The 13,011-nt window shown below is 44.3% G+C and overlaps 2 protein-coding genes across 2 annotated transcripts; both read left to right on the top strand.

Annotated features, from left to right (window-relative positions):
- Positions 1-1,211: 1,211 nt before the first annotated feature.
- On the top strand, positions 1,212-8,156 carry dhx33 (DEAH (Asp-Glu-Ala-His) box polypeptide 33). The gene is made up of 12 exons (XM_068599737.1): positions 1,212-1,556; positions 2,252-2,412; positions 2,560-2,787; positions 2,885-3,055; positions 3,821-4,006; positions 4,269-4,380; positions 4,969-5,128; positions 5,258-5,346; positions 5,471-5,598; positions 5,717-5,920; positions 5,998-6,084; positions 6,526-8,156. The coding sequence occupies exons 1-12, from the start codon at positions 1,346-1,348 to the stop codon at positions 6,832-6,834; spliced, it is 2,046 nt and encodes a 681-aa protein (XP_068455838.1). The 5' UTR covers positions 1,212-1,345; the 3' UTR covers positions 6,835-8,156.
- A 1,274-nt stretch (positions 8,157-9,430) lies between these two features.
- Positions 9,431-11,993, top strand: c1qbp (complement component 1, q subcomponent binding protein). Its single transcript, XM_068600561.1, has 6 exons — positions 9,431-9,789; positions 10,442-10,592; positions 10,680-10,782; positions 11,183-11,278; positions 11,392-11,517; positions 11,622-11,993. The coding sequence occupies exons 1-6, from the start codon at positions 9,537-9,539 to the stop codon at positions 11,769-11,771; spliced, it is 879 nt and encodes a 292-aa protein (XP_068456662.1). The 5' UTR covers positions 9,431-9,536; the 3' UTR covers positions 11,772-11,993.
- The last annotated feature ends 1,018 nt before the right edge of the window (positions 11,994-13,011 follow it).

Raw genomic sequence — 13,011 nt, 5'->3', positions numbered from 1 at the left:
AGGAGGAGAATCCTGTGTTCTCATCTTTTCTCACAGACTGGGACGTGCAACGTGTCAATCTCTTTCTCTAATGTCAATATACTGATGAACAGGTGTGGCTGTTGCAGGGTGCAGGTGAGGAGCTTTCCTTGAGAACCGGACGGTTCAGAGACACGACGACAGCGGCATCATGTTTGCTGCCCTCGCAAACCTGAACTTCAAGAGACATGCAGATTATGAAGAACATCTCTATTGTGCTTACTCTTACACACTTCATCATATTAATAGTTTCTGTCATATGCAATGAATGTGTTGTAACTGTTATGATCATTCTGTACACATGACATCAGTTGTACTCTGCTGAAGGTTTCTTCCTTCTTTTTTTATCCTGTGTGTGTTGTATTTGTGGGGCAGTGTGTCCTGTGTGTGAGGGTCCTGGGACTGAGGATGTCGTTAACAGTTTGTAAAGCCCTCTGACGCTTATTTAAGATTTTGGTCTTTACAAATCGATTAAAGGTAATTAAATCCCTTAATACTGCAGACATTCAATCATAAATGGACCTAAAGTGCAGTAAATCTCCACACACATGAATGTGATAAAATAATTAAATTAATGAATTATGTTAATAAAAAGAGGCTGATTGATGGGGGAGTAGATGCTTTTTATTTATTTGTAACACAGTACATGCATACATTACATGCAATACATGTATAAAAGTCACATGTCAATACATTGACTTCATGTCATGACCATACTTGGACATTATAGCAATGTTGTAGCAATGCATAGTGCATAAAGATACAGTAAGCAATACTATTATCATATGTTATCAAAGCAATACAGTTATTGTTACGATAACTATTATGCTAATACTGTTATATCTTTTGTATTTTGTGCCTTATTTTTTTTACCTTAACTTTATTGTAATTCTGTGTTAGGACTGAGCAAAATAATCTTTTCATTGTATAGAATAACTGTCTGTTATCTGTGCATATGACAGTAAAACATCTTGAATCTTAAATGTCTTTTATTACCTTATTTCTTTCATGCACTTTAAATCTTCTCTACAATATTTCATATTAAAAACATTACAATTAAAGGGTGTGATTTGAACAGTGTGCACCATGGAAGACCACTGTACCTGTCAGTCAGTACTCAGGTTCACATGTTCAACAGTGACCCGATGACGTCAAACATCTGCGCCGAAGTCTTACCACGTGGGGAAGGCAAAACATCCGCAGTGGCGCTTCGCTGGTCTGTCAGTGGGCATGAGAAACACTCTTACGTTTATTTTAAAACGTTACAAAAAAAAGCTCAAGAAAGAACCGCAAAGGTTTCGCTCCAAAGGGTCACTTTTTCTAGACCATGCCCCACGACCCCGACCCTCCTCCGGCTAAAAGATTCAAGCCGGGGTCTGTTTTTTTCCGTCTCGACAGGAATAAACCTGGAATGCTGCTGCCCAGAAAGGGGAATGCCACCATTCCGTTAGACGTCCAGAGGAAGAAGCTTCCCATCTACCAGGCCAAGCCGCAGCTGCTGAGCCAGCTGAGGCAGCTGCACAACGCCATCCTCATCGGTGAGGCGGTTAGCTGCCGCTAAGCTAGCTGCTGCTAAGCTAGCTCTGTTTGTGCGACTCGAGTAACGGAAACCGCGCGCTCTAAACCGGAACTGCGTCGTCCGCTTGGCGACATTGTAGCAAGTTCGACAAACCTTGTTTTCAGATAAATAAATGTTCTCAAGAGTTATTTATTATGGTTCATACGTCCATGGAAACAACTGGAAAAGTCGTGTAATTTTAATAATAGGTATTTTTCAGGCCTGGAAAAGTCTCACAAGTCCCCAAAGCTTGGGACATTTTTAATCTTTATGACGTTCATTTACGCTGTTTTTATGCTTTTAAAAGAAAGGCACTCAAATATAAGCAGGCATACGCTGAGTATACCTATACATGTTTATTGTTTTAATCAAACTATTGTCTCTTATTCATTTGTGCCATTTAAGTTATACTGTATGCTTTGAATCCTCATTGTTAGTTTAAATACTACATTTTATCACTTTTTATGTATACATTTGAGATCTCCTAAAATATTTGGTCATGGAAATTTGGTTTAAAGTCATGGAAATCCTTTGGTTAAAATGTGTATGAACCAGCCGACTAAATGAGTGAGTCACATCTGGATGAACATTGTGCTCCCAAAATGTCACTTCCGCTCCACAGATGTGTAGTGCAGCACCTGATCTCTGTCTCACCGTGACCCCGTTCTCTCTCAGGCGAGACCGGCTCTGGGAAGACGACTCAGATCCCCCAGTACCTGTATGAGGCCGGCATCGGGCGACAGGGCATCGTCGCCGTCACTCAGCCCCGCCGGGTGGCTGCCATCTCGCTGGCGGGGAGGGTGGCGGAGGAGAAGAAGACGCAGCTCGGCAAGCTGGTACGCACCGAGGAGGCGTCTCCCCATGCGCACGCTTTGTTTGTTCGTGTCGCGTCGCCTCGAGCGCCGCCGCGCGAGGTCACCGACAGACTCTTCCCCGGCGCTCGCGTCCGTTCACAGTAACCCGAACCCCAAACCTCTCCGCAGGTCGGCTACACGGTGCGCTTCGAGGACGTCACCTCCCCCGAGACGAAGCTGAAGTTCATGACGGACGGCATGCTCCTGCGCGAGGCCATCGGCGACCCCTTGCTGCTGCGCTACACCGTGGTGGTGCTGGACGAGGCTCACGAGCGCACCGTGCACACGGACGTGCTGTTCGGCGTGGTTAAGACGGCTCAGCGCAGGCGCAGAGAGCTTAACAAGATTCCCCTGAAGGTAAGGTCTCACCGCACGTGCTCTTTGAGACGATAGGTGGATCTCTGGAAGCATCTCCTTCCGTCAACCCGAACCCGCTCTGTGTCCTGCGTAACAGGTCATAGTGATGTCGGCCACGATGGATGTGGATTTGTTCTCTGAGTACTTCAACAAGTCCCCTGTGCTGTACCTGGAGGGCAGGCAGCATCCCATCCAGATCTTCTACACCAAGCACCCCCAGTCCGACTACCTGCAGGCTGCACTCGTCTCCGTCTTCCAGATCCATCAGGTCAGAGCCGGGGAAACTAGTCAGGCCTCCACACACTTCTTTTTAGCCTTTTCTTTATTTTTTTTATGACTAATGCTTCTTTTAGTTTTTACGACCCACAAAAACTGCTTCAGAAAACACCAGAGAAAGTTAATACCAGCCATGAGTCTTCAGTTTAGAGTTAGCTGAGTTTATTGCAATTCCATAATTAAAACTACAAGGAGTTAAAAAACAAAAAAAAAGATTTAGGAGTATTTATTTTGCAGTTCCTCAGTGCTCTGACTGGTAGCTTAGCTGGTAGCTTAGCTCCGGACAGACAAGAGCATACAGGTCTTTATTTTCCATATTATCTCCATACATATGCAGCTGATGCTTCCCAACAGAACTTCATAAATGTTGCAATTTATTTTATTTTCTTAAACTTAAATCCAACTCGAGAGTTGTAACACGACGCTAACCGCGTCCCTCGTTGGTGAGGACGGGTATCTGTCATTTTGCAGCAATTAGCGACGTCACTTTGCTGCAGGGCTTTTTGGAGCGACTGTATCTGCATTACACGACACATCAGAGCTGAAATAATTTGTATAAATAGTTGGACTCTGTATGTAAAAAAAAAAAAGTCTTTGCATTTCGCCACTCACGTTTTAAATCAAAGCCCAAACAATGGAGTCTCTTCCCGTTCCCCATTATTAAAAAAAACAACACAAACCTGCGAGCATGTGTTCATGGTCTGTGGCGATTGTTCTCGACACCGGAACAGAACGCGGCCTCTCCGTTTGCACGCAGGAGGCGCCTCCGTCCCACGACATCTTAGTCTTCATGACGGGTCAGGAGGAGATCGAGGCTCTGGCGAGGACGTGCCGGGACATCGCCAAGCATCTGCCGGACGGCTGCAGCCCCATGCTCGTCATCCCTCTGTACGCGTCGCTGCCCCCGGCGCAGCAGCTCAGGGTCTTCCAGGCGGCTCCCAAGGTAAAGGCAACGGCGAGCGTGCAGGAGCAGAGCGGCGTGACCACGAGGGAGACATGTCTGTGAGGGGGAAGAAGATGACGCACTTTGAAACAGAATATCTGAGCAGATCTGCTGTAATGTGTCGACGGCTCGTCCGGCTTTGTTTTGGCTTTCCTTCGTAGCTAAAGTGCCACTTTGCAGTGTCTTGCTCTGTGTTTCACAGACTTCGTTCTATATTAAATGTGCACGTTGAACTGAATGTCGTCCTTTCTACCGTTTCCAGGGATGCAGGAAGGTCATCCTCTCCACCAACATCGCAGAGACGTCGGTCACGATCTCTGGGATCAAGTTCGTCATCGACACGGGGATGGTGAAGGCCAAGCGCTTCAACCCCGGTCAGAGGACTCAGTCTTCCCACACGCTGTCATACCAGTGTTTAACATATAATCACGTTATCGTGACGAGTGCCTTTTAGGAATCGCAGATAAAGAGGCCATCTTGTTTTTTATCACAGGTCAGTGGAAAGTAACTCAGTACTACTGAAGTCCTGTATTTAAGTAATCTGAGGTAATTTCTACCTGTGTCGTTGTACTCGAGACAAAGATGACTTTCTTTCCATTTTTTAATTAATTAAGATTCATTCATTAACATTATTACTGTGATTGTTAATAGAAAAACGGAAGGTCAGCGACAACACAGACTTCTACTCCACTGCATTTCAGAGGGAAATAGAAATGCATAAATCAGACAGTTATACTGAATATTTACTTTCCTAAATTAAGATTTTACATAGAAGGTCACACGATGAGCTTCCAAATGAACGATTAACATGACTTCCCACCTCGCTACCCATTCATAACACATAAACATGTCTGGTTGAGGGTCTGAGTTAGACCGTTTAATTTAAATAATGTACAGTAATGTATTGTTTTTGATGTGTTTGAGTTGGTTCTTTGTCTCTGACGTGACTGTGTGACCGTCAGACAGCGGGCTGGAGGTGCTGGCCGTGCAGCGGGTCTCCAAAGCGCAGGCGTGGCAGCGGGCCGGCCGGGCCGGCCGCGAGGACTCCGGCTCCTGCTACCGCCTCTACACCGAGCCGGAGTTCGACAACCTCATCGCCACGACCGTGCCCGAGATCCAGAGGTGCCGCAGGACGTCTTTGTTCCCCCACGCAGATAACAGCCTCCCCCGCATGTTGATGCATTTGGGTCAGAGTGATTGATTGTCTGCTCTCCTGTGTGTGTGATTGTGTGTGTCTGTGCGTGCCTGCAGGTGTAACCTAGCCAGCGTGATGCTGCAGCTCATGGCTCTGGGGGTTCCAGATGTGACGAATTTTGATTTCATGTCCAAGCCCTCGCCAGGTAAGAAGTCGTCGATCGCGTAAAAATATCCGTCGCGCATTCTGGACGCCGTCCAGCAGGGGGGGTCGGTCGGTCGGTCGGTCGGTCGGTGCGCCGTAGTGACCCCTCGCTGTGTTTATCCCAGAGGCCGTCCGCTCGGCCGTGGAGCATTTGGAGCTGCTGGGGGCCGTGGAGAGGAAGGAGGGGCAGGCGTTCCTCACGGCTCTGGGAAAGAAGATGGCAAGCTTCCCTCTGGAGCCCAGATACGCCAAGGTAAAAAAAAACAACACACAAAACACTGAGTGCTGACTGAAAGCGTTGGGTCGCACGCTACACTCAGATTAGATAACGGTGTGACGTTCACCTCGCCCCCGTTTCCCCCGTCTCGCAGACCATCCTGCTGGCCCCCGACTTCTCCTGCGGCGATGAGATTCTGAGCGTCGTGTCTCTGCTGTCGGTGGACACGGTGCTGTACAACCCCCCCGCCCGGCGGGACGAGGTGCTCGCCGCGCGCAAGAAGTTCGCCTCCAGCGAAGGAGACCACGTGACGCTGCTCAACATTTACAGGGCGTTCAAGAAAGTCAGCGGCAACAAGGTGAGCAGAGCTGTGCGTGTCAGTGTGACACAAACGCAAACAACATTGCTGCAACATTGCTGCGTCTGCTTTCACAGGAGTGGTGCCGGGAGAACTTTGTCAACAGCAGGAACATGGGGCTGGTGAAAGACGTCCAGGCTCAACTCCGAGATATCTGCCTTAAGGTACGCGTCTTAAAAACGGCCGTGAATACTGAGGAGGTTCTCCGTGGCGGCTGAGAAACATCACCTGAAGTTCATACCTTAATCCTATCACCTTGGAGTAGAGGAGTAAAACAGCGTCCTACATACTCCAGAGAAACAAATAGAAACATTATACTCAGCATTCTTCCCACTGTCGCGACCTTCTGGTCAAACTAAACCCTGAATTGAAAAATATATCGAGAAATATCAAGCTAGCTAGCTAGATCCACCCACAATTGTATTTGTATGAACAGATAAATGTACGTCAACTGGAGGGAAGCGAGGGCAGAAAGCGCACACTGTGTAAAATATTCTGTTTTTAACCTTTTCATATTGCTCACGACACTGTCGATAACTCCACGCTGTGACAGTTTGACCTCCAGTAAACTCCATTTTCTCCCGTTCCGCCCGTCGCCCCGCCAGCTCAACGTGAAGCTGCAGTCGTGCGGCGCCGACACGGCGAGCGTCCGCCGCTGCCTGGCCCACGGGCTGTTCGTCAACGCCGCCGAGCTGCAGCCCGACGGCAGCTACCTGGCCCTGGACACGCACCAGCCCGTGGCCATCCACCCGTCCTCCGTCCTGTTCCAGGCCAAGCCGGCCTACGTGGTCTTCAACGAGCTGCTGCACACGTCCCGCTGCTACATGCGCGACCTGTGCCTGGTGGACGCCGACTGGCTGCTGGACGCGGCGCCGGAGTACTTTGGCCGCAAACTCCACCCCTCCAAGAGCTAACCGACGGAGAGGCGGGACCCTTCCCTTCCTCTGACCCCACAGTGGTGAGAGAACCGGGAAATGCATTCCCTTCTTCTCAGTGATGACGTCGGATGAGGACGCTTTTTGATTTTCAATACAAGTGCAAATCTGAACACTTTTCTGCGCGGTTCACTTCTCACTACCTCCCAGCTGACGAGCATCTTTTGCACGCGTCACTGCAGCAGAGATCTGCACATCGAGGCCTCACGACTTTGACTTCCTGCAAGGCTGTAATTCAGATTTTATATCTTGCGTTTTCTCCGCTTGATCTTTCTATCTGGCCAACTGAAAAAAAAGAAGAGAAACAGATGTCACGCATCAATTCTTTCCACGTTTGCATGCGTTTGAAGCGCACGGATAACCTCACTTGAGCTTTGTTTTGGGCTGAGGTGATTTATCTGGTCATGTATTCATAATCAGACTTAATAGAACTGTCCGTGTGTTCATCTCTTAACGTATTGTGTTTAGTTGTTAAGCCACCGACACAAACTAGATTCAGGAATCGGCAGAGCGACCGGCAGATGGTTCCCTTCAGTTTAATTTTTAATGAAAATGAGGAATTAACTTGGATGTTAGCTTCTCAGAAGCTCAAGTGAAGCGGTCTTGTCTTAAGCTTTCCCGCCGTGTCGCATGGGGGTTTATACAAAGTGGTCTTAAAGGATTTTACATATGCAAAGACAGTAGATTTGTCATAATCTGAGGTTATGTAATTACAAGAAAATAAGCCAAAGTGTGAGTTAGAACATGAGTTTTTTACCACATGTCACCGGCACTTTTATAATCACTCGACACGCAGCACTCGTCTCGTCAGCTTGTGCATGCTTTTTTTTCTTCTTCTTTTTTTGAGATCGTACCACCGCTCCCCCGAACACATGCACATGAGAAGAAGCATGCCTCGTTCTCCAGGTTCCACTGATGTTGTATGTCTCTCGGCCCCTCGACGGGCGTACGCTGCCCAGATATGTATGCAACGCATGGAGACTGTACTTAAAGATCTGATCCCTCAGGTCTTTCATACTTTGTAGAATGTAAATCACGTCATGTTTAGGATTAAGACGGATGCTCTTGTCTTTTTTTCTTACACTGGACTCAGGACTGTACAATGTTTAACTGTAACCTGAATAAATTGCTCTTTCTAACGGTTCAAAAACACCAAATGCATCTGGAGGTAGAGACTCATCAGACCATTTAAGATCTGCATGCGATGAAGTTTGTAAGATAAATGCTCGCATTTGATACGTTTATTATGAGTGTATTTATTCTGAAGTCTTGCATAACCACTATTGTTATTTTTAATAAAAATCAAACCACTCTCCCACAGAACAAGTCGACATGAGAGAGTGAAGCTTCACGGTTTGGTTTGACATGATAGTGCCATAATCCATACCTGTGAAGAGGCCTCTACATTGTCAGACCTGAACACATTGAAAATGAATGTTCTGGATGTTCTCGCTCAGTAATTTTGATAAACAGTATACATACATTTAAATTTTTCTGCTAAACAGATTACAATGTCTCACGTCAAAGGGAGCATTTCACTGATTATTGGGACAAAAACTGTTTTACTGTAAGTTTTGGCATCCTTGTTACTTGTTTGAAAACAGCGCCATCTTCTGTCAGCAGGGCGTCATGTTTAAATGATGCAACACAGCATCACCCTGAAAACAGTTAAAATGATGCAACCCCTTCCTCCAGGATGCCATGTCCACTGTGGACTCCACAAAATATGCATACATATATATATGTATATATATATATATATATGTATATATATATATATATATATATATATGTATATATATATATATATATATATGTATATATATATATATATATATATATGTATATATATATATATATATATATATGTATATATATATATATGTATATATATATATGTATATATATATATATGTATATATATATATATGTATATATATATATGTATATATATATGTATATATATATATATATATATATATGTATATATATATATATATGTATATATATATATATATGTATATGTATATATATATATATGTATATATATATATATGTATATATATGTATATATATATATATGTATATATATGTATATATATATATATATATATGTATATATATATATATATATATATATATATATATATATGTATATATATATATATATATATATATATGTATATATATATATATATATATATATATGTATATATATATATATATATATATATATGTATATATATATATATATATACATATATATATATATATATATCCTATGATAGGGCGGCATAACGCTCTCCTTTATGAAGCCACTGGAGGCGCTGTAGGGTAGTTTGTGACATCACTACATTCAATAAATATATATATTATTTTATATATATATATATATATATATATATATATATATATATATATATATATATATATATATATATATATATATATATATATATATATTAGATCAGCTGTGGTCGTCTTTGAGTTAATTTAAACACATAATTTTTTTTATTTTGTCTTCTCGGTATCACTTCCGGTTCAGGGGTCATAGTTAAGAAAGGTCAATGTGTCCTTCTTCCACACGTGAGCCTCCAGAAGCAGAAGCGGGGAGCTAGCCGGCAGTTGTGTACGTATTTATTCCGTCGTTACACACCTCGCAGTCCCGCTCCGGTACCGTCATGCTGAAGTCCGTCGTCCGCGCCGTGGGAGCCGCTGTTCGGGTCTCTTCCTCCACGTCGCCCGCAGCCCGGGCGCTGCCGCTCAGCTGCCCGGCACTGTGCCCTCCGAGCTCGGCGACGACTCGGCCCTTCACCCGGTCTCTCTGGATGCTGAGTAGCAAAGGGGCCTCGTCGAGCTACCGGCCCAAACTGTTCGGTTCACAGGCGTTGAATCCCTTGGTGTCGTGTGGATGTGGAGGACTGCACACGGAAGGTAACGACCAGCATTCAACTAGAAACGAGCTAATGTCCGCGTGCGTCACATCAGCAGCCTCATCCAGGACGCACCGTTAACCTCACTGTTAGCATTCACCTTGAAGGGCTGCTATCCTCTCCAGAACAAGTCAAAAGACAACTTTATAATTAGATTTTTAAACAGTAAGTGTGTTTCAGGGAAGCATTATCTTATTGGAGTATAAGTTGACATGTGAAGCAACCTGGTTGAGGTTAAAAAGCATCTTTTAAATGAATCATATCGATATTAGTCATTGCAATTACATAGTAGAATTATTCAATATTGCAGAGAATCAGTCAAGCATCAATTTGTGCATCTTCTGTTTTATAAATTGGGATTAGGAAATATAGTAGCATTGTATTTTACGGTGTGATAGCGACCTATAATGACCTATAATAAGCTAATATCAGGAGGAAAAGCTGTGCGTTAAAGTTGTCAGAGGGGGATCGGTGCTCTCCAGATCAAGAGCACATGTTGGAAACATGTTGTGGGCGTGCCAGCTGGAGATTGAGGGAAGGTTGCCTTGTGTGTAAGCTTTGTGCAAGCAAGTGAAACTCTCAAAGATTGGATTTCCTCTACACCATATTAGTCATAATTATAACCTGTTGTATATCTTTTTCTTTTCAAACAGGTGACAAAGCATTTAGCGCTTTCCTGTCTGATGAAATCAAAGAGGAGGCAAAGATCCAGAAAAGCAAAACCCTCCCGAAGATGTCTGGAGGATGGGAGCTGGAGATGAACGGCACGGAGGCCAAACTGTCCAGGAATGTCGCTGGAGAAAAGTGAGGCCGGCGCCATCTTTGACTATCACATCCGCGGCGACCTTGTGGGCACGCTAATGACCCGTTGATCCGTCTTTTTTCTTTCAGAATCACTGTCACGTTCAATGTCAACAACAGTATCCCTCCGAACTTTGACGAGGAGGCCGATCAGGCACAGCAGAAGTCGGCAGCGGGAGCAGAAGAAGAGGAAGTGAGTCATGACGGAGGTTAAATGGTGGTTTCCAGGCCTGGAAAAGTCATTGAAAAGTCCTGTAAATGTGTTGATGACGTTTATATATGCTGAGTTTAAAATAATGAATATGCTTTGACAAGAAAGATGCTCAAAATAATAGCAGGCATACATACAGGCATCTATATAAATGTTTATTCTTTTAATCAAACTATTGTCTCATTCATTTGTTTCATTTAAGGTTTACTGCATGCTTTGAATCCTAACTATTAGTTTAAATACTACATTTTATCACTTTTTACTGTTCACACACAGATTTCACACAATGTTTGGTCATGAACATTTGGTGTAAAGTCATGGAGATCAACTGTGTGATTGGCATTAAAATGTGAAGGTAACAAAAATGATCTTTTCTTTACAGGCGGATATCGTGTCGACGCCCAACTTTGTCGTCGAAGTAACGAAACAGGCCGCGAAACATTCCCTTGTGTTTGACTGCCATTTCCCTGAAGACGAGGTGAGCACGCGGCCGCCGCCATGACGGCCTCGACGGCCTCGACGGCCTCGACGGCAGCGCGTCTCTGTCCTTTCAGTCTGACAGTTTTGAGTTATGTTTTTTTTCCGTTGCAGATAAGTCACGGCGAAGGAGAAGAGGAGAGCGACATCTTTGCCATTCGCGAGGTCAGCTTCCAGCCCGAGGGCGACACCGACTGGAAGGAGACCAGCTACACGCTCAACACAGACTCTCTGGACTGGGTGAGATTTGAGGAGCTTAATAATACGCGCGACGGCCGCGAGTGAAGACTTGAACAAGAGTCCCGCTCTCTGGCGACACCGTCTCACCGCTGCTGTGTTTCCAGGCGCTGTACGACCACCTGATGGACTTCCTGGCCGACCGGGGGATCGACAACACCTTCGCCGACGAGCTGATGGAGCTGAGCACTGCCGCCGAGCACCAAGAGTACATCAAGTTCCTGGAAGACCTCCAAGGCTTTGTCAAATGTAACTAATGCTACATAGACGCTGAAATTCACCTTTTCGTCCGTACACACCCCGGAAAAGTTTGATGAAAGTGAACCCAGTAACGCTGCGAGGGACTGATCACTCGCTCTGTCCGCGGCACGTCGCCAGCAGTTGTCATGTGTGGCTACGATTGTGTTCTCCTCATTAAAATTATGTTTTTCTGTAAGTTAAATAAGAGGTATAAATTAAATATACAAAGGCAGAAACCATCTTTGTGCCCGTCTCAACTGCAGCACTTTGACATACTCCCAAAACGCTGTATTTGGGGATATCCTGAAGCCAATAAAGGAATGTTTCTGTCACGGTGGGAACTGAAACACAAAAAACTGTGTGAAAATGTGAAGTCTAAATATGAATGACATGCATTAGGATGTCTTCAGAGAATGAAAGAAATGTCCAATAAAACAGTTTGATAATAACGTATGATTTTCTTCTGGCAATCACAAATGCAGAAATTGGCCAAACTACATTTATTAGAACACGGCAAAGTACTAAAACATATAAATCTATAAGTTAAAGCAGTTTTGACTTCTGGTGTTCACAATCATATCATATTATCCTAAAAAGATGGAGGCCTGCAGGTGTCAAACCACTAAAGACAGGACGATGTCTTTGAATGCTTGATGCACAAAATCTGCACAACTCCAAGCTCAATCGATTATGTACAAGTACCGTGTGTGTGTGTGTGTGTGTGTGTGTGTGTAATTGACCACAGAAGCAGGACAGTGTCTTTTAAATGAACTGTTTTATGGTGACAGCTGCGTCCTGAAGGCAATCCATCCGTCCAACTTTTCTAATTTGACTCGTAATGTCTTCTCCGTGTAGATTTTAGAGGTCAAAAGGTCAAGGTGACCTCACTAAAACTCAATTATTTGTCCGTAACTCGAGAATTCATGACGGCATTGAACACGACTGTCTGATGGGCTGAAACTGACATTTCACGTCTTCTAGGTCATCGTTAGCAGAAGTTCCTTTCTGGCCTTTAAACGATAACGGATCAGATCCTGATGCGGAGGCCTGATCTCAGTCGTCTCCTTTTGACTCTTCTGTGTGTTCACACATGTAAGACATTCTGTAAAGACTCTGGAAGATCTTCACTTTTTATAAATAAAGTCAAGCCTCATTTTAAGGTTAGAGACATTTGTCAGCTCATCCTTCATGTACTTAATGAATATGATTTTTCCCCATATTTGAATTAAAATGTTTTCTAGATACAGTAAGAATAAC

Source organism: Clinocottus analis, unplaced genomic scaffold (genome assembly GCF_023055335.1).
Source record: "Clinocottus analis isolate CAN_PGR_092001 unplaced genomic scaffold, fCliAna1.0.p SCAF_5, whole genome shotgun sequence".
In the NCBI taxonomy this organism is placed as follows: domain Eukaryota; kingdom Metazoa; phylum Chordata; class Actinopteri; order Perciformes; family Cottidae; genus Clinocottus; species Clinocottus analis.
Note: the sequence above shows the minus strand (reverse complement) of the source record. Positions and strands in the feature narration are given on the sequence as shown.